The sequence below is a fragment of the Mauremys reevesii genome, linkage group 8 (assembly GCF_016161935.1).
Source record: "Mauremys reevesii isolate NIE-2019 linkage group 8, ASM1616193v1, whole genome shotgun sequence".
Classification (NCBI taxonomy): domain Eukaryota; kingdom Metazoa; phylum Chordata; order Testudines; family Geoemydidae; genus Mauremys; species Mauremys reevesii.
In genome coordinates, this window is record NC_052630.1 from 54,700,206 (window position 1) to 54,727,533 (window position 27,328).

Consider the following 27,328-nt stretch of genomic DNA (forward strand, 5'->3'; position numbering starts at 1 on the left):
CACTGCCATAACTTGGGGGCAGGTCAAAGCTTTATCACGGCAGGCTGAACATGTATTAGAGCGGCTATAGATTATTTACTTATGCTGCATCATTATGGATGTGAAAAGGTTAATGATATGTGTTGCTTTAATATTTCTGATCATCATCATTCAGTTGAAAATCAACTCAAGATAATTAAAAATTTAACAGATCAAATCAGATACAATCCAGACCCCTTCGGGGGATGGTGGGATTGGCTCTCCTCATGGCTTCCTAACTTTGGGTGGTTACATCAGCTTGTCACCTTTGGGGGACTCACTGTACTGTTCGGCATTCAGTGCGTCCCCTCATTTGTTTCTCTCTTCATTAAGGGCTGTCCGTGGACTAACCCAGGGCCCCCTCATAAGTATTAGTCATGTTAACAAAACAAAAAAGGGTGAGATGTAGGTACAAGTGCTGGCAAGCCACACTGTATCTGCATTGAACCGTTCATTAGAACAGTATAGTATGCACTTTCTGCTATGCTAGCTTAGTCACACAAGACAATGGCCCGGTGAAGCCGGTGATGGGAACCAGCCTTAACCAATCAGAATGAAGTAAACAGGTGTATCAATCATATAGTAATAAGTAACCTGTGTGATGTCAATCATGTAATGCTGAGAACCAGTCTGTAAGAAAGAGAATAAAAGCAGCGGTCTGGGACTATACCAGGACGCCTCACTGCAACACCGTCTCTGTTTCCCGTTACTACATCTTGTAGCTGGGGGAAGTGGTAGATGTGGTATATCTTGACTTTAGTAAGTGTTTTGATACTGTCTCATGTGACCGTCTCATAAACAAACTAGGGGAAAACAACCTAGATGGAGCTACTATAAGGTGGGTGCATAAGTGGTTGGAAAATAATTCCCAGAGAGTAGTTATCAGTGGTTCACAGTCATGCTGGAAAGGCATAATGAATGAGGTCCCACAGGGATCGGTTCGGGGTCCAGTTCTCTTCAATATCTTCATCAATTATTTAGATATGGCATAGAGAGTACACTTATAAAGTTTGCGGACGATACCAAGCTGGGAGGGGTTGCAAGTGCTTTAGAGGATAAGATTAAAATTCAAAATGACCTGAAGTAAATAGGATGAAAGTTAAGGACAAATGCAAAGTGTTCCTTCCTAAGTGGAGTAATCAGTTGCACACATACAAAATGGGAAATGACTGTCTAGGAAGGAGTACTGCGGAAAGGGATCTAGGGGTCATAGTGGATCACAACCTAAATATGAGTCAACAGTGTAACACTGCTGCAAAAAAGCACATCCTAGAATGATGTTTATTAGTAGGAGTATTGTAAGCAAGACACGAAAGTAATTCTTCCACTCTACTCCACGCTGATTAGGCCTCAACTGGAGTATTGTCTAGTTCTGGGCACTACATTTCAGGAAAGACGTGGACAAATTGGAGAAAGTCCAGAGAAGAGCAAAAATAAAAAAATTAAAGGTCTAGAAAACAAGACCTATGAGCGAAGATTGAAAAAATTTGGTTTGTTTAGTCTGGAGAAGACTGAAAGGGGACATAACAGTTTTCAAGTACATAAAAGGTTGTTACAAGGCGGTGGGAGAAAAAATGTTGTTCTTAACCTTTGAGGATAGGACAAGAAGCAATGGTCTTAAATTCCAGCAAGGGCAGTTTACGTTGGACATTAGGAAAAACTTCCTGTCAGAGTGGTAAGCACTGGAATAAATTGCCTAGGAAGATTGTGGAATCTCCATCATTGGAGATTTTTAAGAGCAGTTTGGACACCTGTCAGGGATGGTCTAGATAATACTTAGTCCTACCATGAGTGCAGGAGACTGGACTAGATGACCTCTTGAGGTCCCTTCTAGGTCTGTGATTCTGTCTCTCTCTCACCAACAGAAGTTGGTCCAACAAAAGATTTAACCTCACCCCCCCCCCCCATCCTGCTGGGACAGACACAGCTACAACATGGCATAGATTTTTTTTGTCCTAGTTATTCTAATTATGATCCTTAATTCCTAGTATTGTCTTGCACTTTGTGTGATCTGCCAGCCTGTTCCAGTGCCCGAGGGAGAGGTGAGGCGCCTGAAACCAGCGAGTGCCCTGCTAAGCAGGAGCAGAGGACGGACTGTTAGTTGCAGAGCCCTGCACTGGCGGCTCTTCAGCAGCGTGGAGTCCCCCATGGAGCTGCAGCTAGCTCGGGGGAGGGGGGTGCGCAGAGAGCGACCCCCCCCCAGCTCAGACTCCGGGTTTGATACAGCGAGGGGAATTCTCACCCGGCTGCAGAGTTTGAATGTCACTTGAGTTCCGTGGGCGGCATGCTACGGGCTGGAGGCGGCGCCTGCAGCCGGGTCCCGAGTGGGGCGTGCAGCCCCCACCCCGCGAACCCCTGTCGTGCGGGGATCCATAGGCTGCCGCAGCCCTGGGGGTGCACCGCTCCCCAGCACGGCTCCTTTAAGTCCCCATGCGCTCGTCCGCCCTCCAAAGCATGGGGGGGGTCACCAAGGAAACAGCCGAGCGCTCCGCAGACCCAAGTCCCCCTGCCCCGGCCGGGAAGGGGGAGGGATGTGTCTCCCAGCGTGCACCGCGCGCGCAGCCCCACCCCTTGTGGCGCCTGCTCCTCCTCCGGCCGGGCCTGCTTCCTCTGCCTGCTCAGTCGCAGAGCAGCGGGAGCCGCCCGAGCCTTCGCTGCTCCTAGGCTGCCTCTCCGCACGCAGCCAGCGCGCGCCCACCAGCTCAACCGCCGCCGCCGCGTCTCGCGCCCCGTCCGTTCACGGCGCGAGCCGCTTGGGTGGCGGCTGCTGCTGCTCCATCTCGCGCCGCGCGCGGGCGTCGCTGGTGCCGGCCGAGGATGGGTCGCCGGGCGCTGCCTTTGCTGTTGCTGCTGGAGCTGGCCGGGCGCTGCGTCGCCGCCATGGACGAATGCGCGGACGAGGCGAGCGGGCGGCCGCAGCGCTGCATGCCCGAGTTCGTCAACGCCGCCTTCAACGTGACCGTGGTGGCCACCAACACGTGCGGCTCGCCGGCCGAGGAGTACTGCGTGCAGACCGGCGTGACCGGGGTCACCAAGTCCTGCCACCTGTGCGACGCCGCCCAGCCCCACCTGCAGCACGGCGCCGCCTTCCTCACCGACTACAACCAGGCCGACACCACCTGGTGGCAGAGCCAGACCATGCTGGCCGGGGTGCAGTACCCCAGCGCCATCAACCTCACCCTGCACCTGGGTAAGTCACCGGGGCCCTTTGCTCCGCCTGTCCCCGCCCTAGGCCATCCCCCCTCCTGCAGAGGCGCGGAAGGGCTGTCCTGGAGGGACCGGTACCCGCCCCCCCTTCTCCCACTCCACACACTTAACTTCTCTGCATTGCATTGCGGTGCCCCCGTCCTACAGGAGCACGGTCCCGCGTATCCCCCTTCCTCCCTGCCATCTGCACCACTAGGGGCACGGCTACATGTGTGCATTTCCAAACCTGGGTGGGGAAAAACCAGCTTTGCATGTAAGGCTTCCCGCAACAGCAAACTGAAGAGCAAAGATGGGGTTCGGATGAGAAGTGTGAGTGCTTGGAATTCAAGGACGAAAAGAGCAGGGCTAATTTCAGACCAAGCTTGTTAACTCTTTTTAATAGTTTGTGTGGCTTCTAAAACTTGTGACCCGCTGTAAAAACATAAAAGAATCGTAACTTTATACGTATGCACTCCTCAATCATTCCCTTCTGTCTGCATTGTATCGGGGTCCCTGTGCCGGATGATCACTACCTCTCCTTTGCAACCTGCACTAGCAAAGACCCATCTGTTTGAACTGCTGGTTTTGCCATCTCATGCACAACCGTCCTGTACCTAGTGCTTAAATCAACGGATAAACCTTCTTTTCCTTTCTTGTTCCTGTATGACCAGAGGCTTCACTATTCCTGCTCCCTTTCCCCAAAATACCCTCCACTAGTAGAGTCTCTCCTGCATCCATGGCCCATCTCTACACTTAATTCCTAAAATAAGAAATCTAGTTCTTCCCTTCTGGCTGCCTGTCCTAACGTCCCCTCCCTGCTTCCTGTACTAGGGTTGCATGATTTCTCCTTTTCCCAAACAAGGACTCTACTTCCTCGTCTCTTCACAACCACCCATTTTAAACTAATAGACCTGCCGCAGCCTGTCAGAAACTTTGTCCCACTCCCATGCTCCTCATATTTTCCTTTTTGCCTTCTAATAATGACCCTATCTGAATTTTCCTTGAGATAATGTAATGAGGGCCAGTTGCCTCAACTTTTGTGTTGAAACTTGGAGATCTCCATGGCAACTTATGCCCATTCCCATCCACTGAACAGATTAGTCATAGTAAAGAAAGAAAAAAATGTAAACCTGATGAAAACTACACAATATACTTTGTGGGGAGAGCGGGGAGGAAGGAGGAGAGGGATGGAACGGACCATGCTTAATGTTGCAGTGTGTGTGCCTAGCACTTTAAAGACTTTTCTATCACAGAGTTAACTTGTTGCTTTGTGGTATTCAAATTTAATTAAAGGCCACAAAGCTTAATCCTATCATACAGAAAACAAAGGTACATGTGTCTGCCCCAGCTGGTAATAAATTACTGAAAGTGACTTCTGCTGTATACAAGCAGGCTATCCTCTTTGGATTCTCCCTTTCTTTGATTTGTGTGTTTGAATGCAGTCATCTTTGCAAAGGTTTTGATTCAGTACTAGAAATACTTTTCACACTTCCGGGTTGCATTTTTTTAAATGTAATTATATTTATGAAGTTTGGCAATGTATATATTCAAAATTAACAGGTATATAAACAAATCATAAATGAAAACTGTAGGGAAGTATTTAAAGGCTTGCCCTGTAGATTGAGATCTCATTGTGCTTGAAACAAACACTTAAACAGGGTTTTGCAATCAATCTCAGCTCCTGCTATCTGCAGAGCAATAACTGTCTCATTCTTAATGCACAAAGCAGGATAAGCTTGTAGACATCAGACTTGGAATTCAGAAAGGGAAAGGTTGACAAGAAAAACAACGGAAATGGAATAAATACTTCCTGCAGTAAATGTGTTAGATTTTTCTCTGCTCATGTGCTCACTATTGTTACTCTAAAGTGGATGAGTTGCTGCTAAGGGTTCTGGGTTAAATTAAACAATTCCACTTTTTGGTCATGTTGAACAAACTTCTATGTGGGAACAGTGCTGTCTGTTACTCTGGGAGATCTAGCACCATAAAATTAAAAAAACTACTCTTCATCATGTGAAAAAGTAACAGGATGTGTAGTAAAGCTCATTTTAAAAGAGTGAGATTCACTAACATGAGGTTACTTGTGTTTCAGTGGTGGTTGAAGTACATGTGATCTGAAAAGTTCTTTGGTGGCTAAGGTACTATATAACACCAAGTGTACTGAGGATGATATATAAATATTTTACTGAGGCAATGTTTCTTGTCAATTAAAAGGGGAGATTGGAAATTTAAGTCTAAGCGTTCAGCAACAGGATATCATAGTCGCTTGAGTATTCTCAAGAAAATTAGCTTTGGAATAAAACTTCTTAAGCTTGGTTTCAACTTAGAAGCAAACTTTTGATCCTGTTGAAATTTCACCAAAATTGATTCAGCTGTTTAAGCTATCTCAGTGTGGAGGCAAGGGAAGTGTGTTTTGTTTTTGTTTCTGTTTTTTTTTTTTTTTTTAAGTATTAAATGGTTTAGATGCTGTTTGGTGCTTGAGTAACTAAAAGGCAGACTTAAGGCGTGTCTACACTGGCAGAGTTACAGCGCTTGGAGTTAAAGTGCTGCTCAGAGAGAGTGTGAACACACAACAGTGGTTTCCCTTCAATGGTCAGCTGCCTGCGCAATAGTGTGCACACATTTTTGCGGTACTTGCAGCGGTATTTGGAGTGGTGTGCTCCGGGCAGCTATCTCACAGAGCACCTCTTCCTCTTCTGCAGCTAAGTGTTGTGGGAAGGCAGAGGGGGTTGCGGGGCATCCTGGGTCCTGTTCCAGTGCCTTGTGATGCACAGCTTCGCATCCCAGCAATCCCTGTGCTTTTGTCTGCATTTGGCATTGTCTTTCAGTGGTTTGGGTACTGCGCACCCTGCTTCTTTGGGCTGCAGGAATGGATCCCAAACTGTTAACCAGTAGGCTGCTCGCTCTGACCAACACATCACAAGTGGCAGTGGAGTTATTCCTTAAACTACAAAGGCAAGAGGAGTGTGACATTGATCTCACCATGTGTACTAGTTATGATATGAGATTGCTTGTGGCATAGTGGAATGCTGCTTTTTGGGCTCGGGAAACGAGCACTGAATGGTGGGATCACATCGTGATGCACGTCTGGAATGACGAGCAGTGGCTGCAGAACTTTCAGATGAGGAAAGCCACATTCATGGGACTGTGTGATGAGCTCGCCCAAGCCCTGCATCGCAAGGACACAAGAATCAGAGCTGCCCTGCCGTTGGAGAACACGTGGCGATTGTTCTGTGGAAGCTCCAGACTGCTACCAATGGGTCGCTAACCAGTTCTGAGTGGGAAAGTCGACTGTTGGACTCGTGTTGATGGAAGCGCAGCAGGCCATTAATTGCATCCTGCTCCGAAAGACTCTGACTCTGGGCAACATGCGTGACATTGTGGATGACTTTGAACAAATGGGTTTCCCTAACTGCGGAGGGGCGATAGATGGCATGCATATTCTAATTCTGGCACCAGACCACCTAGCCACTGAGTACATTAATTGGAAGGAGTATTTCTCAGTGGTTCTCCAGGAGCTTGTGGATCACTGTGGGCGTTTCACAGACATAAACGCAGGCTGGTCCGGAAAGGTGCATGATGCACACATCTTTCAGAACACTGGCCTGTTCAGGAAGCTGCAAGCAGGGACTTTCTTCCTGGACCAGAAGATCACCGTTGGGGAAATCGAAATGCCCGTTGTGATCCTGGGAGACCCCACCTACCCCTTAAAGCCGTGGCTTATGAAATCATACCTGGGGCAACTTGACAGCAGTAAGGAGTGGTTCAACAAAAGGCTGAGCAAGTACAGAATGACTGTTGAGTGTGCTTTTGGTCGTTTAAAGTCCCGCTGGCGCTGCCTCTATGGGGAGCTGGACCTGGCCGATGACGACAATATTCCTATGCTTATAGCTGCGTGTTGTATGCTCCATAATATTTGTGATGGGAAGAGTGAAAGCTTCACTCAGGACTGGACCGCAGAGGCTCAGCACCTGGAGGCTGAGTTTGAACAGCCAGACACCAGAGCTATTAAAGGGGCTCAGCGGGGCCATAAGGGTCAGGGATGCCTTGAGGCAGCAATTTGAAACTGAAAGCCACTAATATTTGTTGCTATGCTTAGGAGTGCAGTTCTTGTAATGCTAGGAGGTGATTGGTGCAGGCGATGCAATGTGAGGGTTTAACATAATTGTATGTTGCTTTGCAGGGCTTGTTTTGCTTTAAATTAATAGAATAAAGATTGCTTTCAAACCAACATCATTCTTTTATTAAAAACAACAACCGGAGGAGAGTCAAACAAAAAAACTCATCAGCAGTGAGGGGTATGGGGGAAGGGAAGGTCCCAGGACGTGGGGTCCTGGGATGACAAAAAAAAATTGTGTATGTCCAGGGATCATATCCAATCTTCTCCTTTGAAGTACTATGCAGCAAGTACTGTACTTCAGCAGGGCCAAACTGCAGGGGGATAGGTATTGAGTGCAGTGGGTAATGGGAGTCCACAGTGCTGGACTGTGACAGGAGGAGTGGAATGTCACAGGTATAGACTGGAGACAAGAGGTTGATAAGAGTATGTTGTTGGTGTCTGGGGGGAGCATGAGGAAGAGTTTTGTGACAGCGGCTGCATAAGAGGGCGGGCGCAGAGCTGCTTGGTTTGCAGAGCTAGTATTGCCTAGAAGAGCATGTCTGCTTGGCACTCCATAACATTTAGGAGCCACTCTGGGGTTTTATTCTGGTGTGCCGCGTTCTCCTTCCGGTCACTCTTTTCACTGTCCCGACACTCCTTCAATTCCTGTTTCTCAGCGGCGGAGTGCATCATAACATCACGCAGAAAATCCTCCTTAGTTCTTCTTGGCCACTTTCTAATTCTGCGCAACTGTTCAGCCTCCAATAACAAAGAGGGAGGCTGGGCTCCCAAGGTCATCTCTATGAAATTTAAACGCAACATTTTACAGAAGCAGTATGGTTTGCAATGCAGACAACATTGATTCAGTGATTTAAAACACAGCCAGTACTCACACACCTGTCACTAACTGGCTGACCCCTGGCAAGCACACATGAGCAACAAGACCCCCCAAATGGTGAGTAGCTGCAGGGCAGGGTAAATCAGTCTTCCTGGACTTTGCTGTACACTGGGCACGTGGCTCTTGGGTAGAGCCAGCACTGTAGGGGGGGCCTAATAATCATTCCTGTCCCCAGGCTTTCTGTTTTGGACAAATGTATTATTAATGAACCCTATATAAAGTCAGAATTGGATTTCATAGGCATTTCATGCTACTCATTACCATTATCATGTGAATAGCTACATACATAAGCTGCTTGCAGTGTTTTTGTAGCTGTGTTGGAGACAAGATGGGTGAGGTGATATCTTTTATTGGACCAACCTCTGTTTGTGAGAGAGACAAGATTTTTAGATTACACGGAGCTCTTCTTCATTCACATCGTATAAATCTTTCAGGTCTAGGAAACATACTTAGAATGTCCCCCTAAATACAAGGTGGAACAGATTGTTTAGCATAAGTAGTTAACACACATTTCAAGGGACCATTCAATACAGATGCTTTAATACAAAACATTACATATGCCCACATGTACATTTCAAAAGGAATTATTTTGGAGAAGTTGTATGGCCAGTGTTACACAGGAGGTCAGGCTATGATCACAGTGGTCTGTTCTGGCCTTGGAACTTATGAATCTACAGTACATCCAAGACTTTTTTTATAGAGAAAATGCACTTTAAAAAGTTAGAGGAGTAGTATTAGTATTGCAGCATAGTTATTGTTGAGATGGAACATTAATTTCAAGTTTCTGTTTGCAGGTTCTTGTGGTTTTTTTAGTACTCTTGCTTGTTTTTAGGTTAGAATTGAACTTAACAAATAATTTGGCTGAGTTTGAGCTATTTGGAATGTGCTTTTTTTGCTTTGACAGTTTTTTTTTTCCCAGGCAGTTTCTTCATGCTCTGAAATTTTGAAGAATAGTAACCTTGCTGTAGGCGGAATCTTCCATATGTACTGACATGGTGGTAGAAATTTTGTTTAGAAATAGCAAAATTGTAAGTGTCAAACTATGTGTGATGCTATGCTGTTTTGTAGTGACTTTCTGTAAGAAGTGCAGTTCACTGGCTCGTTTTGAAAGTGTAAACTGGGTAAGATGGTTTTTAGCCTTGAATGCTCTGGACTCATCTCTGCACCTTCACCAGTCATCCTTGCATGAATTCCACACACTGTCTTTGCATGAATGAGTGACTGCATGTTCTGTTCAGATTTCATATGCTCTGAGGCTGTTCCCCGAGTGCATTGCAGCCTATTGAGCATCTAATAATGAAACAGTAGGGGAGAGAGGGCAACAAGTATGATAGCCATTTGTACATTCGAACATAGTGGACTTTGGGATGCAAACCTCAGTATGAAGCATCTTTTTATTTTTCAGTGGCTAGTTTGTAAATTCAAAAGTGTTTATTTGATACTACAATCACAGTAATTTAAATGCATTGGTAGTCAGGTTAAGAGAGAGCCACTTTTCAGGCACAACTAACCCATTCAAGACAAGTGCAAATTAACTATTTTATTTCCACCATGCAAGCTGCTGACCTGTTGTGAAGAATTCTAAGTGTATTTGTAAGTCCAAGATCTAGAGTCCTCTCTTGAAGCTATGGCTGTGACAACACTTTCATAGATTCCAAGGCCAGAAGAACCAGTGTGATCATTTAGTCAAACCTATTGTATAGCACAGGTCGTAGAACTTCCCAAAATAATTCCTAGAGCAGATCTTTTAGAAAAACATCTAATCCTGATGTAAAAATTTTCACTGAGGGAGAATCCACCATGACCCTTGGTAAATTGTGCAGTGGTTAATTACTCACTTTTTTTAAAATTATGCCTTATTTCTAGTTGGAATGTGTCTAGCTTCAACTTCCATCCATTGGATCATGTTATACCTTTCAATGCTAGAGTGAAGAGCCCATTATTAAATATTTGTTCCCCATGTAGCTGCTGCTAAACTGTAATCAAGTCACCCCTTAACCTTCTCTTTGTTAAGCTAAATAGATCAAGCTCTTTGAGTCTGTCACTATAAGGCCTATTTTCCTCATTCTTTAATCATTCTTGTGGCTCTTCTCTGAATCCTCTTCAGTTTATCAACATTGTTTTTTAATTCTGGGCACCAGAACTGGACACAGTATTCCAGCAGCAGTTGCATGAGTGGAAGGTAAAATAACCTCTCTACTCCTATTTGAGATTTCCCTCTTTATGCGTCCCAGGATCGCATTAGCTCTTTTGGCTACAGTGTCATGCTGGGAGCTCATATTTGGCTTATTATCCACGACATCCCCCTATCTTTTTTCAGAATCATGGTTTCCCAGGATAGAGTCCCCCATTATGTAAGTATAGCCTGATAGCCTCTATGGATTCTTTGTTCGTAGATGTATACATTTAGCTGTATTAAAAGGGCCTCATCCTCCCTGATTGAACTAACCTCGTTATCTCTAGCCTGCTTCTTGCTTGCATATATATATATATACACACACACATACATACACACCTGCCCCTGGAAATTTCCACTACATGCATCCGACGAAGTGGGTATTCACCCACGAAAGCTCATGCTCCAAAACGTCTGTTAGTCTATAAGGTGCCACAGGACTCTTTGCTGCTTTTACAGATCCAGACTAACACGGCTACCCCTCTGATACTAGTTTACTAAGTGATCCAGATTGCTCTGAATCAGTAACCCGTCCTCTTTGTTATTTACCACTTCCCCAGTTTTTATGTCGTCTGCAAACTTTATTCATGATGACTTTGTTTTCTTCCAGGTCATTGATAAAAATGTTAAATATCATAGGGCCAAGCACTGATCCCTGTAGGATCCCACTAGAAACACCAACAACAACTTGATGATGATTCCCCATTTATAATTACATTTTGAGACCTATCAATTAGCAGTTTGTAATCCATTTAAGGTGTGCCATGTTAATTTTATATTATTCAAAATGTTATGCGGTACCAAGTCAAACAGAAGTCTTAAGTCTGTTACGCCAAGACTGTTATCTTTATCAACCAAACGTGTAATCTCATTAAAAAAGAAAAATATATCAAGTTAGTTAGGATCTATTTTCCATAAATCCATGTTGATTTGCATTATTTATATTACTCTCCTTTTAATTCTTTATTAAACAAGTCTCGTATTGGTCACTCTCATTGTTATCTGGCCTGGGATAGAGGTCAGGCTGAGGGGCATATAATTATTCAGGTCATCCGGTGTACCCTTTTAAAAAATTGGACCAACCATAGCTTCCATTCTTCTGGAATTTCCCCAGTGCTCCAGGACTCTTTGAAAATTGACATTAATGGTCCAGGAAGCTCCTCAGCCATCTGTTTTAAAACTCTTGGATGCAAGTTGTCTGGGCCTGCTGTTAGACATTTTTAAAACGTTAGTAGTTTGTTTAACATCCTCTAGAATTACTAGTGGAATGGAAGGAGTGTTATTGCCATATGATGAGACTATATCATCTTTTTTTCCCCAAATAGAGAACAGAAATATTTATTGAATGCTTCTGCCTGTTCCGCATTATTGTTGATGATTTTACTGTTTCCATCTATTAATTGTTAGGATTCTTTTTTACCCTAATATATTTTAAAAACTTCTCCATATTGTCCTCAACTCTGCTGGCCATAGACTACTTGTGTCCTTCTGCGTCCATTATAAATTTTCTGCTATTTCTAACTTCTGCTTTAAATTCATCCTCTTTCTTCCATTTGTTATGTATTATTTTTTATAGATTCCTTCACTTCCCTCCTAACCCAGGTCATATTTTTTTAACCAGTACAGCCTTCTTTCTCAATTGTAGGATTGACTTTTTGGGCATCTAGTAAGCCAAGATGTTCTTAAATGATTCTCAATTATCATTCACATTTTTTCTTTTTAAATTCTTTCTCCAAGCTGACCTGGCTCATAATTGTTTTTAGTTCTGTGAAATTGGCCCTGTTAAAACACCACGTATATAGATTACTCATCTGGACTTTATTTCTGCTCGCACATTATAAGTGATCATGACTTGATCACGTTTATACCTAAACTACCATTAATTTTCAATTTAAAGAGGGGATGGGGATTAGAAAGTGATGGTATGTGACTACTTTTTCCTTTTTTTTTTTTTTTAAGTGGTAGCAATGAAAAGTTTGGGTATAATATATACCCTCCTATTTGTGGTTCTCCCCCAATTGAAACCTTCGGCTGCATTCCTGATTTCCCACCCATGTTAATTAGTACTTAATTGCCACTGAGCCCATTTATATGCAGACCCCAGACATAATTACTGCCTTAAAGAGTTTATTCATTGAGGGAGCAGGAAAAGAAATGGAGTGCTGAAGTTTGCTGCACAACCTGACTTTTGCTTAAATATCAATCGAGCCCTTCTGTGTTATCTCAGTACTGTGAGAGAGCCCCACGTTCACATACCTTTTTAAAGGAAACTTCTCACTCAGCGTATGTCTACACTGCAAAGTTGTCAACAAAACCACAGGTACTTAAAAAAGCCCCTGCTACCCCCACCCCCAGAAAGACAAAAGTTTTGCTGATGCAAGTGGCAGTGTGAATGAGGCTTTTTTGGCAGGAGCGCTTGCCTGCCGACAAAGCTAACGCCACTTGCAGGGCTGGAAGTATTTTATTGGCAAAAGTGATGACAAAGTACCAACAAAGAGCGTTTACACACGCTCACTTTTAGCGACAAAGTGAGCGTGTGTAATCAATACAGCCTTGTCGCTAAAAGCTGCATGGTGTAGACAAGCCCTGTGTGTCTCTCTTCCTGTGCTCTCATTTCCCCAGTCTTCTGTCCTCTTCTTCTTTTCCCTTAATTTTCCCTCTCCTGGACCTGCTCCGGTTACCCAGCTTCCCACTAACTTTTGCACACTGATCCTTGTTTCTCTCCTCCCCAAGGATGCTTGCTGCTACTGTCATTTCACTTTGTTCATGCACTCCTACTCTTTCCATCTGTCACAGAACCTTTTGATCCCAATGTTTCAAACTTTCTGCTAATACGGAGGCAGCATTCACAGCACATTGGTTGGTGTTCAAAGCAGTAGAGTCCCTGTCTACATTACAAGTTCAGCCTGGTTTTTATAAGCATCTTGTGACACTCTTGCCTGGCTCATTTACATAAAACACAGATGAACTGTGTCCATGCAGAAGCTTTTTTCACAATACGGTTGAATCCATGCATCCCCACCAATGCATTCTAGGACAGTCTGGGTAACTATCCTATAGTATCTCGGCAAGAAATAGTGCCCAGGTGACATGCACAAAGAGTGGCACTACCAGTATGGTGATGTGTTATGTGTGACTTATTACACAGAGAGCTTGAAGAAAGAGGCTTGTCCATACATGTTACAGCGGCATGGTTAGGGTCTCTATCCATGCTAAGGGTGAAACTGTTTGTTGCCACAGTTAACTGAGTATTAACTATGTTGTCCGTAGAGGCAAATCTGTTTAGCGCTAATGTCACAATTTCCAAACCCAGCTGAAATGTGTAGTGTAGATAGGTAGTGCCTAGCTTCCCAATGTGTTCAATGCAAGACTGAAAAATAACTGCATGCCTCAGTTTCCTGGTAAATACCAGTGAATACTTGAAGAAATAGATTATTTTTGCACCAGGCTCACTACGTTACTATATTTTCCTTCTGACTACTCAGCTAGCAGTGCCCTGTATTTTATTTTGAGGAGAGTAACCATGGCTGATTACGTATGCTCTCTCCTTGAAGTACAGTTTGGGGCATGATTGCCATTTGAAGGCATTTACAAGGAAATCTAGGCAGGAAGCCAGTTTTCATGTTCAGCCTGAGGATGGAGTTGCTACTTATTCACTGCAGACAGGATTTTTAAATACAGATCAGCAGCTTGTCCTTAGGCGTATACTATACAACTTAATTTAAACTCATTTTATCTACACGAACCGGAGACAATCATTTTTAATTTAATTTTTTTTTGGGAACACAATAACATTTGATATTCCAATTGCCATTTGACCCAATTACCTTACTGAAAACATAGTTAAAACACCAGCCTATTAGGTTTTTTCTTATGAAATGACCGCAAAGAAAACTAAAGGCACAGAACTACATTAATGTAATAGAATAGCTGAAATTCTGCATGCAGAAGCTATAATGTTCAAAACTTAGGGTGGTTGTGGGAAGCACAACCAAAACATCATACTACTGCTAACTGCTACTTATTGCTTTTGATGGTGGTTTAGAAGTGGTTACTATAGTTTGAATTTCCTCACTTAGATATATGAAATCTTAGTTGCAATGTGGCTATTGCATTAATATTTTTAGGCATTCTTTTGCAACCCAGTGAGGACTTTTATCTTTTTCCTTATAAGATGGTTCTTGCATCTTTAAAGATACAGGTGCATTTTATCTAGGAATAGTTGTGCCTGCTAGTGCTAGTATACTTGAAGGTCTGTCATTTTCAGTTATAAACAACCCCTGTTAACTTGTCTATAAATCACTTGAGTTGGAAGCTTGAAAGAGAAGGTCTTGGCCTGGACATGATTTCTTTTAACCATATGCTAAATAAATGTGTTTTGTCATGAAGTAAAGCAGTGATATGAAACTGAAAATGGATATTAACTGTTTAGTATGGGGTTACATTTACTCTCAAATAAGTGAGCATGGTGTGTTGTCAGACAGTTTTAGCTCATTAATTTCCCTGTTTTAGTAGGTATCAGTTGGACCTATAATCTTTCTATATAATGTAGGTGGTGTTTTGTCAAAGTAGTTAATCTGGAAGAAATCTCTCATCTGAGAGAAATGACTAACTCTGTGATTTGTCAGGAAATCCTTTGGAGACTTTGTTAAATCAAGGTCTGGGAATGGCTTGCTGAGCAGTTCAGTGACTTCACTGTGGTATTTGTGGAGCCCTGAGGGGACTCTATTTTAGTTAGTCTCACAAAGGCTTGATTTACATTTTGCAGGTTTCAACATGAGTAGTTAAGAGATCAGCTTTTTAATGGCTAGCAGTTGTTCAGTGCAGTTATATAAAGTTGCTTTAAAGCTCTTTATCTCCCTCCACCTCCCACACAACCTTTAAATTCTTATGTTTTCTCTAATTCCTTTCTCCTGTTTCTTTCTTGGGACACTGGTGCCACACTACAGGAGGCATTTGGGAATACGATGCGTGGCTGAACATTTATTTTAGGGGATGGAGAGAGTTGGGATTGCATGGCATTTTGCTGCACAAAATAGCTGCTATTTGTGGTGCTCAGTATGAATTGCTGTTGGGATTTATCATTAGACCTGGCACTTAAAAGCAGTCACGTTTGTAGTTTTTAATATTAGCTGTCATTTGATGTTCAGATTTAGTAGTTTGTTGTACAAATATTGGTTTATGTAGTAGGTAAAGGGGTAGTTTGTGTCCCTTGCAAGCTCCCCATAAATATAAGTTTCTTAAAGCTTGGAGTTGCTGGTTTCTCCAGGAATCTGCAAATTGCAGTTAATGTGATTTAGTCTCAAACTGTCTAAATACAATGGTAGTTTCAGTACAAACTGACAAGACAGGAATTTCAAATCTGTGGGATTTCAACTCTTAAATTGCAGCACAGAAAGGCACAAAAGCAGAATTGAGAACATTCTTAACTTTTGAGTGTTGTAGCGCCTGCCAGTCTAATATCTGTAAAATTAAATAGTGTGTACATTCTCAGGCCCCAGTCCTGCAAATCACGGGTGGTGGGTATAAGAGGCCTGGGGAGGCTAAGCCTCTCTAAACAGGATGCGGTGTACTTCCCACACCCTTTGGAGCACCACTGCCCAAAAAGGGTATCCGGGCCGTAGCCATGCCCATGCTCTGCCTCGACGTCCCACTCATCGTCTTCCCCAGTGGCCCTGCCCTCACTCTGCCCTTTCTCCCCCAGGGTACGGCCCTGACTCTGCCTCTTCCTCCGAAGATTCCCCCTCGCTGCCTGCCAGTTGGGGTGGAGAGGCGCGAGTGGCAGGCAGGTGGTGCCTCAGGGTAGGGGGACAGGCCTAGGGCGGAGTGGAGGTTGAGCATTGGTGGGGCCTCAGGGGAGGAGGCTGAGCAAGGGCACGTCTCAGTGCGGAGCAGGAGGTGGAGCCATAATCTGGGCGCTGTTGGGCCCCTTACTTCTAGGGAGCTTCCAGTGCTCATGCCCAGCCTCCCCAAATGCAGGAGTCACACGCTGTCCATGCTGCAGACGTTATCACGTGATTAGTTCCATGGAACTTAATAAAACTAATCCATAAACATAATTTTACATAGACATGCTTAAGCTGAGTATCAGGGTTTCAATCTCCTACCATTCGTTTAAAAAGAATAAATGGACACAAATCTGACATCAGGAATCATAACATTCAAAAACCAGTGGGAGAACACTTCAACCTTTCTAACCACTCAGTGACAGACTTGAAGGTGGCAATTTTGCAACAAAAAAACTTCAAAAACAGACTCCAAAGAGAGACTGCTGAACTTGAATTAATATGCAAACTAGATACAATTAACTGTGGTTTAAACAAAGACTGGGAATGGTTGGGTCATTACACCAATTGAATCTATTTCCCTATGTTAAGTTCTCCTCACACCTTCTATGGGCCATCTTAATTATCACTTCAAAAAGTTTTTTTTCCTCCTGCTAACGATAGCTCATCTCAATTGATTAGACTCTGCCTGTTGGTATGCATACTTCCACCTTTTCATGTTCTCTGTATGTATAAATATCTCCTGTCTGTGTGTTCCATTCTATGCATCCGAAGAAGTGAGCTTTAGCTCACGAAAGCTCATGCTGAAATAAATTTGTTAGTCTCTAAGGTGCCACAAGTACTCCTGTTTTTTTTTAGTTCTGAAAGTGTAAGGGTTGGCATGTTAAACTGAACTACTGTACTTGTGGACACAGGCGCCGGCTTCTAATTTTCCCTGGGGGAGCTCAGGCCCTGCTCAGTCCCAGGCCCCGCCTTCCTTCTCTTCACCCACACTCAACCTCTTCCCCCAAGGCCCCACCCTGCCTCTTTCTGCCCCTTCCCCCGAGCATGCCACATCCCCTCTCTTCCCTCTCCCCCTCCAGCACCTCTTGCAAGCCGCGAATCAGCTTATGGACTAGTATTATTGCACAGTATACTCCTGTTTGTCCAGAACTAGGGATGTAAAAGTTTAACAGGTTAACTGATAAACTTGATGCTTATCGGTTTCTGTTAACGATTAAACTCCGCCCAGGGTCCCGGCTGCCAGTCCTGCCCGCCTGGGATCCTGGCTGCTGCCAACTATCTGTATACAAATTTTGTTTTATTTGCAAGTTTTTCAATAGTGCTCATCACCACAGTATTGTATGGCTCACGGACATTAATGGATTTAGTCTAGCAACTTTCCTGTAAATAAAGGAAATGTTGTTTTATGGTTACCTCAGCTGTGGCATGCAGTAGACTAAGTGCTGGTCTACATTAGAAAAATGAGCTAAAATAGTTTACAGATTAAGCTAAACTGATTTTAAGCAAGGTTTGAACTTGTTGACATGCATCTGCATTTAGGACCTGTAATGAAACTAGATACATTCAGTTACCCAGGGCAACATGTCTGGTGTAGACCTGCCATAAGGGACTTGCCCAAAATCACACCAGAAGTTGTGCCATTCTTCTTCTGTATGGTATATTTTTGTGAAGAATTTTTCATCTTCTACACAGTTTTCTCCATGTGCTAAAATGTATCCAATAAATTCAAAGATGGGGGGGGGGGAAAGGGGACAGAGATGACTACTGTAAGGAGGGGTAAACATTTATTTTTAATTGTTAAGGAAGAAATACTTGCATGCTCAGCCCTCTTATGTATGAGGTTTAGGGTGGAGTGTATTTTAATAGGGGAGTGACTAAAGCAATGGAAAAGAAGAGCTTAAAATGAAACTGCTTACAATGCTTTTTTAATTAGGTAGAGGTGGTAATAATGGCAGGGTGGGTGGTTAACACAAGAGTGAGGAGAATTCAGCAAGCTGTAGCAAAATTAGCAGAAACAATTTCTGCTCCAGTTGACAGCTGACTAGGATTCTAATGTAGCTTCAGTGTAGTTTTCCCCCGTGCGCCGCAATGATTTCATGTTATGATAACCAGCTGCTTCCCCCAGTGGGTGAAATCTTGTTTGAGCTATGATGCTTACACGAAGTACTGATTGTATACATTTCTTCCATCAAATATGAGAGGCAGCTTCGTTTGAAAAACAAAACCAAACCCATTCTTCCCTTTGATCAATATAAATGATAACTTTGAAGGCTAGAATCAGTAAAGTGTGGGTGTGTGAAGGAACCTTGAAAATGCCTGTCTTTGAGTGTCTGATTTTTTTTTCTTGTTGTAGTCTTATTGATCTCTTTAGCAGAGTTCATAAATTGGTAAAGTCAGCAGTGGAGTTGACATGAAAGCTGCTAAATTGAGCTTTTTTATATTGTGAGATTGGAGAACTGTTATTTACAGAAATGTCACTGATTTCTTTGAGAACTGCACCAGAATGCTGTGATACTGAATTGCTGTGTTTCCTGGGATCTGCCATAGCATCATGTTATTTTAAATATGCATTATCACCCTTGTGTGCTGCACTGAGTTAAATACTCGTGAAGTAAAATAGAACAGACTCCTCTGAATTTTCCACTGTGGAAACTTGGAATCTGCGAGAGGAGTGGTCATGTTTGAAAATAAAAAGGAATCTGGAAAGAAGATGAAGTGGCCTGTAGCCCATGAAAGCTTATGCTCAAATAAATTTGTTAGTCTCTAAGGTGCCACAAGTACTCCTGTTCTTTTTGCGGATACAGACTAACACGGCTGCTACTCTGAAACCTGGAAAGAAAAGGTTATAGAAATGGAAGAACTTTTGAGTTTCCTTTTTTTTTTTAAATTAAAAGAATCCCCATTGTCTTTATTCTCCTCCACCTCATCACTCTGGGGTGACCAGATGTTCCGATTTTATAGGAACAATCCCGATATTTGGGGCTTTTTCTTATATAGGTGCCAATTACCTCCTACCCCCGTCCCGATTTTTCACCCTACATCACTCCCTAAAATCTCATCCTGCTTGTGGGATATCTTTTTAGAAGATTCTTTATTGCTCTACGACCATCAGCATTTTTGGTTTGAAACTGTGTGGTCAAGCACTTGTTGTTTTTCTGTGTTACCACATGTGAATGGCATCAAATAAATGCTTTAAGTAGAAATGATGCCTGTAGTTCTGACACACATGCAGCCATATTCAGCACTGACAGTGGAGGAGTTCACTATTTATCCTTTTGGAAATAGTTTCCAAACATTAGCTACTAATGAATATTCTGCAGGTGAGCCAGTATGCAGGGCATCAGCCTAAATTCTAGGTGTAGCATTCTGGATACCTTCTTTTGAATGAGAAGGGGATTTATTTTAGAGTATTTCTAGAAACTTTTCTTGGGGAACTTCAAGTAGTGTTCTTCACACTTCTTATGTAGATGACATATTGAGGAGGAAGGATGGCACAGGATTTCTGAGTCAGCAGACTTCTGTTTTGATAGTGCTGGCTGTGCTACAGGCTTCCAGTGTGACCATGGACAAGTCACTTAACTTATCTGCCTTTGTATTGATCCCCATATTACAGGTGGAGAAACTAATTTCACAGTGGTGTTGTAAGGCTTAATGGCTTTTGAAGGGTTTTTAGATCTGTGGATAGAAGGTGCAGTACAAGTGCAAAATTGTTAAATGACTTAAGGTGTGGCAGCTGACTAACAATGGAGCAGGGATAAGAATCTAATATGATACAGACAAGGACAAAGATTTGGCTCATCCCTTGTTGTTAAATCTTCTTTGTAACTAATGGACAGATTAGCTATGACCTGAACAGTTTTTTAGAAAGCTTCTTGGTAATGGTTTGAAACATGCAGATCATAAACCTGCTGTTTAGAGAGTGGTTGCTCTTCCTTGGCATGTTTGCCTTTAAATAGACAGTGGTTGTCTCATATGCAATGTTTAGTTCTTGGCTTACTTGTGGGTGGCCTGAACTCGCTGCTGGTTTCTCTCTGAGGTTTTTTTTAAATTTCAAGATTAAGTGAGAGATCTCTGTAAAGTTGAGCTTGGCACAGGCTCACTACACTAAGTTGATTTCATATCTATGTTACAATGGCATCTAGAGGCCCTAATCACCACCATAGCCCTATTGTTTTAAGTGCTGTACAAACATATGAAGAGTTGGTTCCTGCACTGAAGAATGTAATGTCATTTTATTTTTATGTAGAAGACCAAAATGTCCTGAACAACACACACAATAAATGTTTTCCCCCTTGTTTGCAGAAACTTCAGGGTAGATTTTGTTTTTCAATTGGTACCTATTTGTTGTCAGTGCAGTCTCGTAATTCAGATTAAACAAAAGGTGCCTTTCTTTGTGTCTTGATGCAACTGGTTTTCTTAAACGATCAAGGAGGATGAAATACTTGTTGGACTTTCTATGTTAGACTGTGTCATTCTGCTGCTTTCTTTTGCCTTACTTGCATGTGATGGTAGTAGTGAAATATAAATTAAATACCTGAAGATTTAACTTGTTGCAATGGAAAGATCTTTCATGTCGTGATTGTGGAATGGAAAAAATCGTACTTAAACTATGTTTGTAATTGAAGTATAAGTAAGATTGTATCACTAAACAAAAAAATTGTTTTTCCTCAGGGAATTCTGTGGCCACTTTGAAGGTATGGGGTTTGTTTGTTTGTTTTTTGGAAATATGTTGGCCTTCACTGCCTTTAAAAAAAATATTGTGCGGGTCTTGGGGAGTAGAGTATTTGCCCCAGTAACTCCCAGGAGTCAGGTGCACTATGAAACCACTTCCTGGGGATGTTTGGTTTGCTTGTGGTTAAGCATAATAGTATTAGACCCCACTTCCTGACAGGTTTGAGTTTTGTTTTATGCCTGGGAATCCTACCATATCTCACTACTACCTTATCCTATACTCCCTTCTGGCTGTGAGAATTACTGAGTACAGTTCAGTTCAATTACCAACTTTATCTTCTATGTCATGTCAGATAATGGCTTCCAGCTGCTGTGTGTGCTTTATTTCAGAAATTCTCAAACTCTTTTATTGTGCTGATTATAATAGAGCATTTCATAGATTCCTCCATTCTAACTACTGAATAACTATCCAATTTGTAATCCAGCAACCTCTCTTAGCAATTGCTTAATGGAAAAGTAATAGGGAAATATTTAGGAATTTAACTGACCTTAATGTGATAAATGCCTTGCTCCTTTAAAACAAAATATAATCACACTCTTCATCTTTTCCCTTTTTGTTTTCCCCCCTCCCACCTGTTCTGCTCTCTCTTTCTGCTCCCTTGCAGATGCTTTTTTGCTTCCTAGTCTCCGTACTTGCACCTGCCACTGGTGTCCTGGTTCCTTTCTCTACTTCTTGCACGTCTCTTGGGGTATGGCTACACTTGAGATTTGCAGCGCTGGTGGAGGCTTTCCAGCGTTGCAATTAGTAACTGTCCACACCTGCAGGGCACATCCAGTGCTGCAACTCCCTGGCTGCAGCGCTGGCCGTACACCTGGGTCTGCTTGGGGTGACCCCTGTACCTGAAAGTGGATCCACTATCTTCAGCTGCTGTTCTACTGGCCTCCAGTTGCTTTTACAGACATATGTGTGCAGTGGAGGGCCTAGATGTAAATAAAGCGTTTGAAAACCATGAGGAGCCAGCACCATGACATCTGTGAACGATGTGCAGGAAGCCAGCAAGTACCCCATAGTCCTACAGCTCTTGCTCTCTAGTTTTCACTTCACTGCATGGTAATAGCCAAGGCTTGAAAAATCCACGCACAGGGCAAGTACGTTGTTTTCCTGGGCAAATGCCATCATTTTCAGCTGAATATTAGTTTTCATTTAAAAAAAAAAATTCTAGCCCTTCTGGTTGTGAAGAAACTCTAAAAACCAGAGTAAACTGATGTAGTGCTGTCTCCTTGGTTGTGCAGAAAAGCAAAACCTTTGATGTTTACAGCTTTCCCAAGCTGTGGCAATGGAAACTGGTATCGTCAGTATCACTGCTGTACTCGGAGTTTTGTGGTCAGCGCAGGAATATGTTCAGAACCACTCAGCTGCTTCTTGTGAATGGTATGAGCAGTAGCAGCATTGGGTATTTGTGCCCCTCATTTAGTTGGCTGTCCCATATAGGAAAGCTACCTCCCCCACATATTTAAGGATCGAGAAGGGTGAGGAGGAGGGCTAAATTAGCACTGCTTTGAGCCTTACAGTTTGAGCCTCACCTATCCACTAAGCTCTTTTTAATTTTGAAAGCTTGTCTCTTTCGCCAGTAGAAGTTGGTCAAATAAAAGATAGTACCCTCACCCACTTGTTTCTCTAATATCCTGGGACCGACACTGCTACAGCACTGAAGAATACAGCTTTTCTGTCAGACAAGAGATGTTTGTTCACCTGTCTCTCTGTTGAAATGTAAATTAAGTATTGTCTTGTTTACAGTGGGTCTTCCATCACCCATCTGAGCTGAATGCAGTTGGATTGTAAGAATTTCAGAAAGGAACCAACAGATATAGAAACAGAGCAAGGGAAGAGAAGCTTATCTTGAGATGCACTTCAAAAGTTTGCTGACCTATATTCGGGGAAAAAAGAAGACACCCCATCCTCCTGCACCTAGGAAGTAAACAGGCAGTGTGTGTACATTCATGAAAACAGGATCACAACTAGCCTTGGTTGGAAACGCTGCAGAGGACTTTGGGTGAGAGAGGACTTTTTTAGAGAGGAGGTTATGCCTGTTAAGTTTAGTTTCTAGAAAGCGTGTTATGATTTTGTTTTATATGTAACCTTTTGTTTCAAGAGACAGTGAATAAGAACAATGGAATCTTTGGTAGTATACTTGTTGTTTTCACTATAAATATATCTTAGTGATATTAAGCAAGGTGGTGATCCTGAGATGAATCATAGGGCTTGGCTACACTTACAAATTTGCAGCGCTGCAGCAGGGTGTGAAAACACACCCTCTCCAGCGCTGCAAATTGCGGCGCTGCAAAGTGCCAGTGTGGTCAAAGCCCCAGCGCTGGGAGCGCGGCTCCCAGCGCTGTACGTTATTCCCCACAGGGAGGTGGAGTACGGATAGCACTGGGAGAGCTCTCTCCCAGCGCTGGCGCTTTGACTACACTTAGCGCTTTGAAGTGTAAGTGTAGCCAAAGCCATACAAGCTGTTGTTTACACAGCTCCCTTGGGGAGAGCAGACCGAGTATTTCTATGAGTGTTCAGTGGATAAGGGGCTGGACACTACAAAGGAATGTTTTAAAGGGGCTTGGGTACACCTGCCTTACAGGTTGACATAGCCCATCGGAGAGTGCTTGGGTAGCTTAACAGGCTGGCGGTGTCAGCTCCTTGACCCAGTTAAGCACAAACAAGTCGCCTTCATCCTGGAGGTGCTGTGGGTGGATAACACAGTGATTTGCAATCCTGGGTACCCCAATAACCATCACATCACCTATCCACTTTTTCTTGCTTTTGCAGTTTCCCCCTGTCTCCTGTCCTTCACATTCCTCTGCACACACATGCCCAAGTTTCTCTGTCTTTCACCTCTGAGTAGATGTGGTGCAATCAGTAGCTTCTGAAAATATTTAAGATAAAATAAAAAGTTATTCTGTCAGTGGAGGCTGGTGTATAAAACATTTTCCAATAATTGCCCTCTTTCAAAATGTCCACCCATCTCACCATTCTCAATGGTAGGGGGTCCTCTGTTAAAGCTCTCTGATTCCCATTATTTCCACTGAGTGAAGCCACGCTGCTCATAGGGAAGGTAGTGGTCATGACTTTCTCAGCATGCCCACCAAACTGGCTACTGACCCAAGTTTGTGGTCTCAGTCATGTTGAGAATATGGGAGGTGGGAGCCGTTTTGAAAGAGGGCAGCTCTCCATGGAATTTGCTGTAGCAGAACTTTGTTCAGCCTATGCGGAGGGAGAAATTTTTAGTTATGAAGCATAAAAATTACCATTGATCCTTTAAAAAAATTTTAGCACCTGGGGTCACTTGTGCCTAGTCAGTGATGAAAATAATGCAGACTTTTAAAACTTCCCTTATAGTTACTCACTGAAATCTTGTGTATAAGCTACTTTGGAAGAAGTTATTTTTAAAGATCCCATTTTAAACTAGTTTTATGTCTTTAATTAACTAACAATTACTTGTACATTCACAGAAAATTCATTCTGTACTCAGAAAAATTGATATAATTTTGGGGAGGATACATATGAAAAATAATGTAACAAGGATATTGAATCCTTGTTTTAAGTGCAAAACTACATTGTCTTAATTCTGCAGCCGCAGCTCCATTGTATTCTGTCCATTATTACTTTATGTATTTTTTTTTTACCTGTAATGCTTTCCAGAGGTCTGCCTTCCCCTGAATATCTGTTGGCCTCCATTTTGACCATACTTCTAATATTTCAAGGTCCCTTTGTATTATCTCTTTGTTTTCAATGGTATTTGTAACTCTTCCCAACATAATATCTTCTGTGAATTTTGTAAACACTCTGTTTAGTCAGTCCCTCTCCTGAATCACTAATGAAGATACTTAATAAGATGGTATTGAACACCAGTCCCTGTGATACCCCAGTCGACATCTTCCCACCTTGATAAATTACCACTTGGGACAGAGAAGAAACAGAAATCCATGGTGATCTGCCTGAAGCTCTGAGTCAGTGCTCAGTCAGAGGGCTGATACATAAAGCTGCCCAAAACTTCAGATAGGTGCATTTTAAAATAACTCTAAATAAATCAAAATGGCTTTAGAAGTCAAAATAACTGATTTCTGAGATAAAAGTCCATAGTATCTAATTACTGAAGTCTAATTATCTCTTCCCCACCTTTTTGTTTTTTCAATGCCTCTTCTCTTAGCAGCAGTTCTGGCTAAGCTGGGAAGGAAAGCTTAGGACTGTGGGATTGCTGTTCAGCTCCCTATCTCTTCCCCTCCATCAGTGTTCTGCGGGCATGAGTTAACTGATTAAATTACAGGCATTACACGAGTCAGTGCTCTTCTGCTTTCTAAGCAGACTGATTATACATACGTACATTTGTACATACACACTGCCACTTTCTCACACCCGAAGATCACATGCTTTTTTATCACATGTTTGATTCCCATTCTGAGTGTGCATTTCTTTTGGGAGATGGGTCCCTTGTACAAACCACAACAGAGGATGCAACACAACAGTCACACAGGGAATAGCATACCGGTATCTTTACAAGTTACTTATGCAGGGATAGAGTTTTTCAGGAGATTCACTTTGACTTCCTGGAAAGAGGGCAAAGATTTAATTCTTTTTAAAAGGTTTTTTTTTTTTTATTGTAACTCTTACTTGTACTTAATGCTTTCTTTTTATTTTCAATGACTGCTCTAAATCTAAATGAGAGTAGGACACTATAGTTTATTTTTTTGTGACTTCTGAAAGCCATGGCCACTGGATGAAGAAGAATAGCTTTGTCAAATTGCTAGAAGCTAGAGGTTGTTGTAGGAGATTGATGTTCCAAATGATAGCAAGTGCCCTGGTAAAGAATAGAATGACCTGGAGAAGTGCATTACCTGAAGTACCTATTGTGTTGTAAATAACATTAGATGATCTTGTCTGTTAATATTTTTAGAAAGGTAGGAATACGCAACAGCTCGTGATTTCAGATGTTTGTAGTTATTGAAGTTGGGATTTGAGATTGTATCTGATTAGGAAAAACTTTCTGGAAGTGACTACACTGGGATATGTGGCTCAAAAATGTACTTTTCCTTGGCTTTGAATTTCGTTCTGTTTGGGACTCTGTGCTAGTGGACTACTGGATAAGTGCTTGGTTAGTTAGCCCAGTGTGTCTTCATTCCATTGAGCCATGGTGACTGTCAGTATATTGCTACATCCTGGAGAGCTTCAGCTATGTTTCCTATCAGTCAAGGAATATGAGGAATTATGGTCGTGGTCTTGTGGTTAAGGGATTGGACTGGGCTTAAGGAGATCTAGGTTAAATTCTTGGCCCTGCCACAGGCTTCTGTGTGACTTTGAGCTATCACTTAATTTTGCTGTACTTCAGTTCACCTCTGTAAAATGGAGATACTTGATTGCTTTACAGGGGTTTTGTAAGGATAAATCCATATCAACTTGGTGATTGCTGCCATAGGGCCTAAATTCATTACAATCTCATTTTTCAAAGCTGCTTCTGCCTATTTATTAACTGAGTTCCACTTTTTCTAGGAGATCACGACGTTCCAGGAAATAGCTTACTGATTCTTGGATACTACTTTGTGTTTGGGAGCGCTGATATAATCTGAGGTCTCCAAATGTATTTACAAAGCCTGGCTGCCAGTCACTTAAAAATATGTAGATAGTGTTGGGAAAGAGTATCTGAAGACAGTGTGAATCAAAGCTGTTGAATTCACATACTTCAGTTCTGTGCCAGATGAATAGTAAAATCTAGAATAGTAAAGGCTATATGCTCTAGACAGAGGTGGGAGTCGGGGAGTATTTGCGTGTAAAGAATCTTTGCACCAATTACGGTTTATAGATTCTGGTGACAAATCATGTTTCAGTACTAATTCTTAGCACCCAACAATGGAATCTGAAAATATTTGGAACAGCTGTGATGCAGCTGCAACAATATCTGTTTATGGAATAGGAATTGCTGTTAGAGGCTTAAAGTTTGTTTACAGTCCTTGCAGAGCTCTCTTGTACATACCAAAGAGCAAATCAGCACTGACTCCAAGGTGGACTTGAAGTAGTTTAGCCCAGTGGCCTCTTACAATGTTTTCTTGCTAACCAAGTTACCCTCTACTTCATAAAATATTCTAATATTGGTATAATATTCATTTATGCTTTTAATTTTGATCTTAAAGATCACATCATGCTCTACTGGTTGTCAAATGGGATTGATTTTTAAAAACAAACACCCCCACACCCACCCTTTGTAACAGACCGATAGCTCACCTCATAGATTTTGCTTGTAAGTTGTATTCCCGCCAAAGTAGATCATCTATTTTATTTTATTTTATTATTATTATTTTTTTTAATTCTCCCCCTACCCTAAGATTCAGTATACGTATTCTATGAGGTTCCTTGCACAACATTAAGCCACTCTGGCAGATATAAGTAATTGAGCCTTCCTGTTTCTTTTGGTGAGCTATATCTATTTTTTGTGTGTAAAGTC

The 27,328-nt window shown here is 42.5% G+C and overlaps 1 protein-coding gene across 1 annotated transcript in view; it reads left to right on the forward strand.

The window, feature by feature from the left end:
* The first annotated feature begins 2,835 nt into the window (after positions 1–2,835).
* Positions 2,836–27,328, forward strand: part of LAMC1 (laminin subunit gamma 1) — a 129,827-nt gene continuing 105,334 nt past the window's right edge. The window contains 1 exon segment of the mRNA XM_039483641.1: positions 2,836–3,208. Coding sequence (XP_039339575.1) covers positions 2,836–3,208 — 373 coding nt within the window.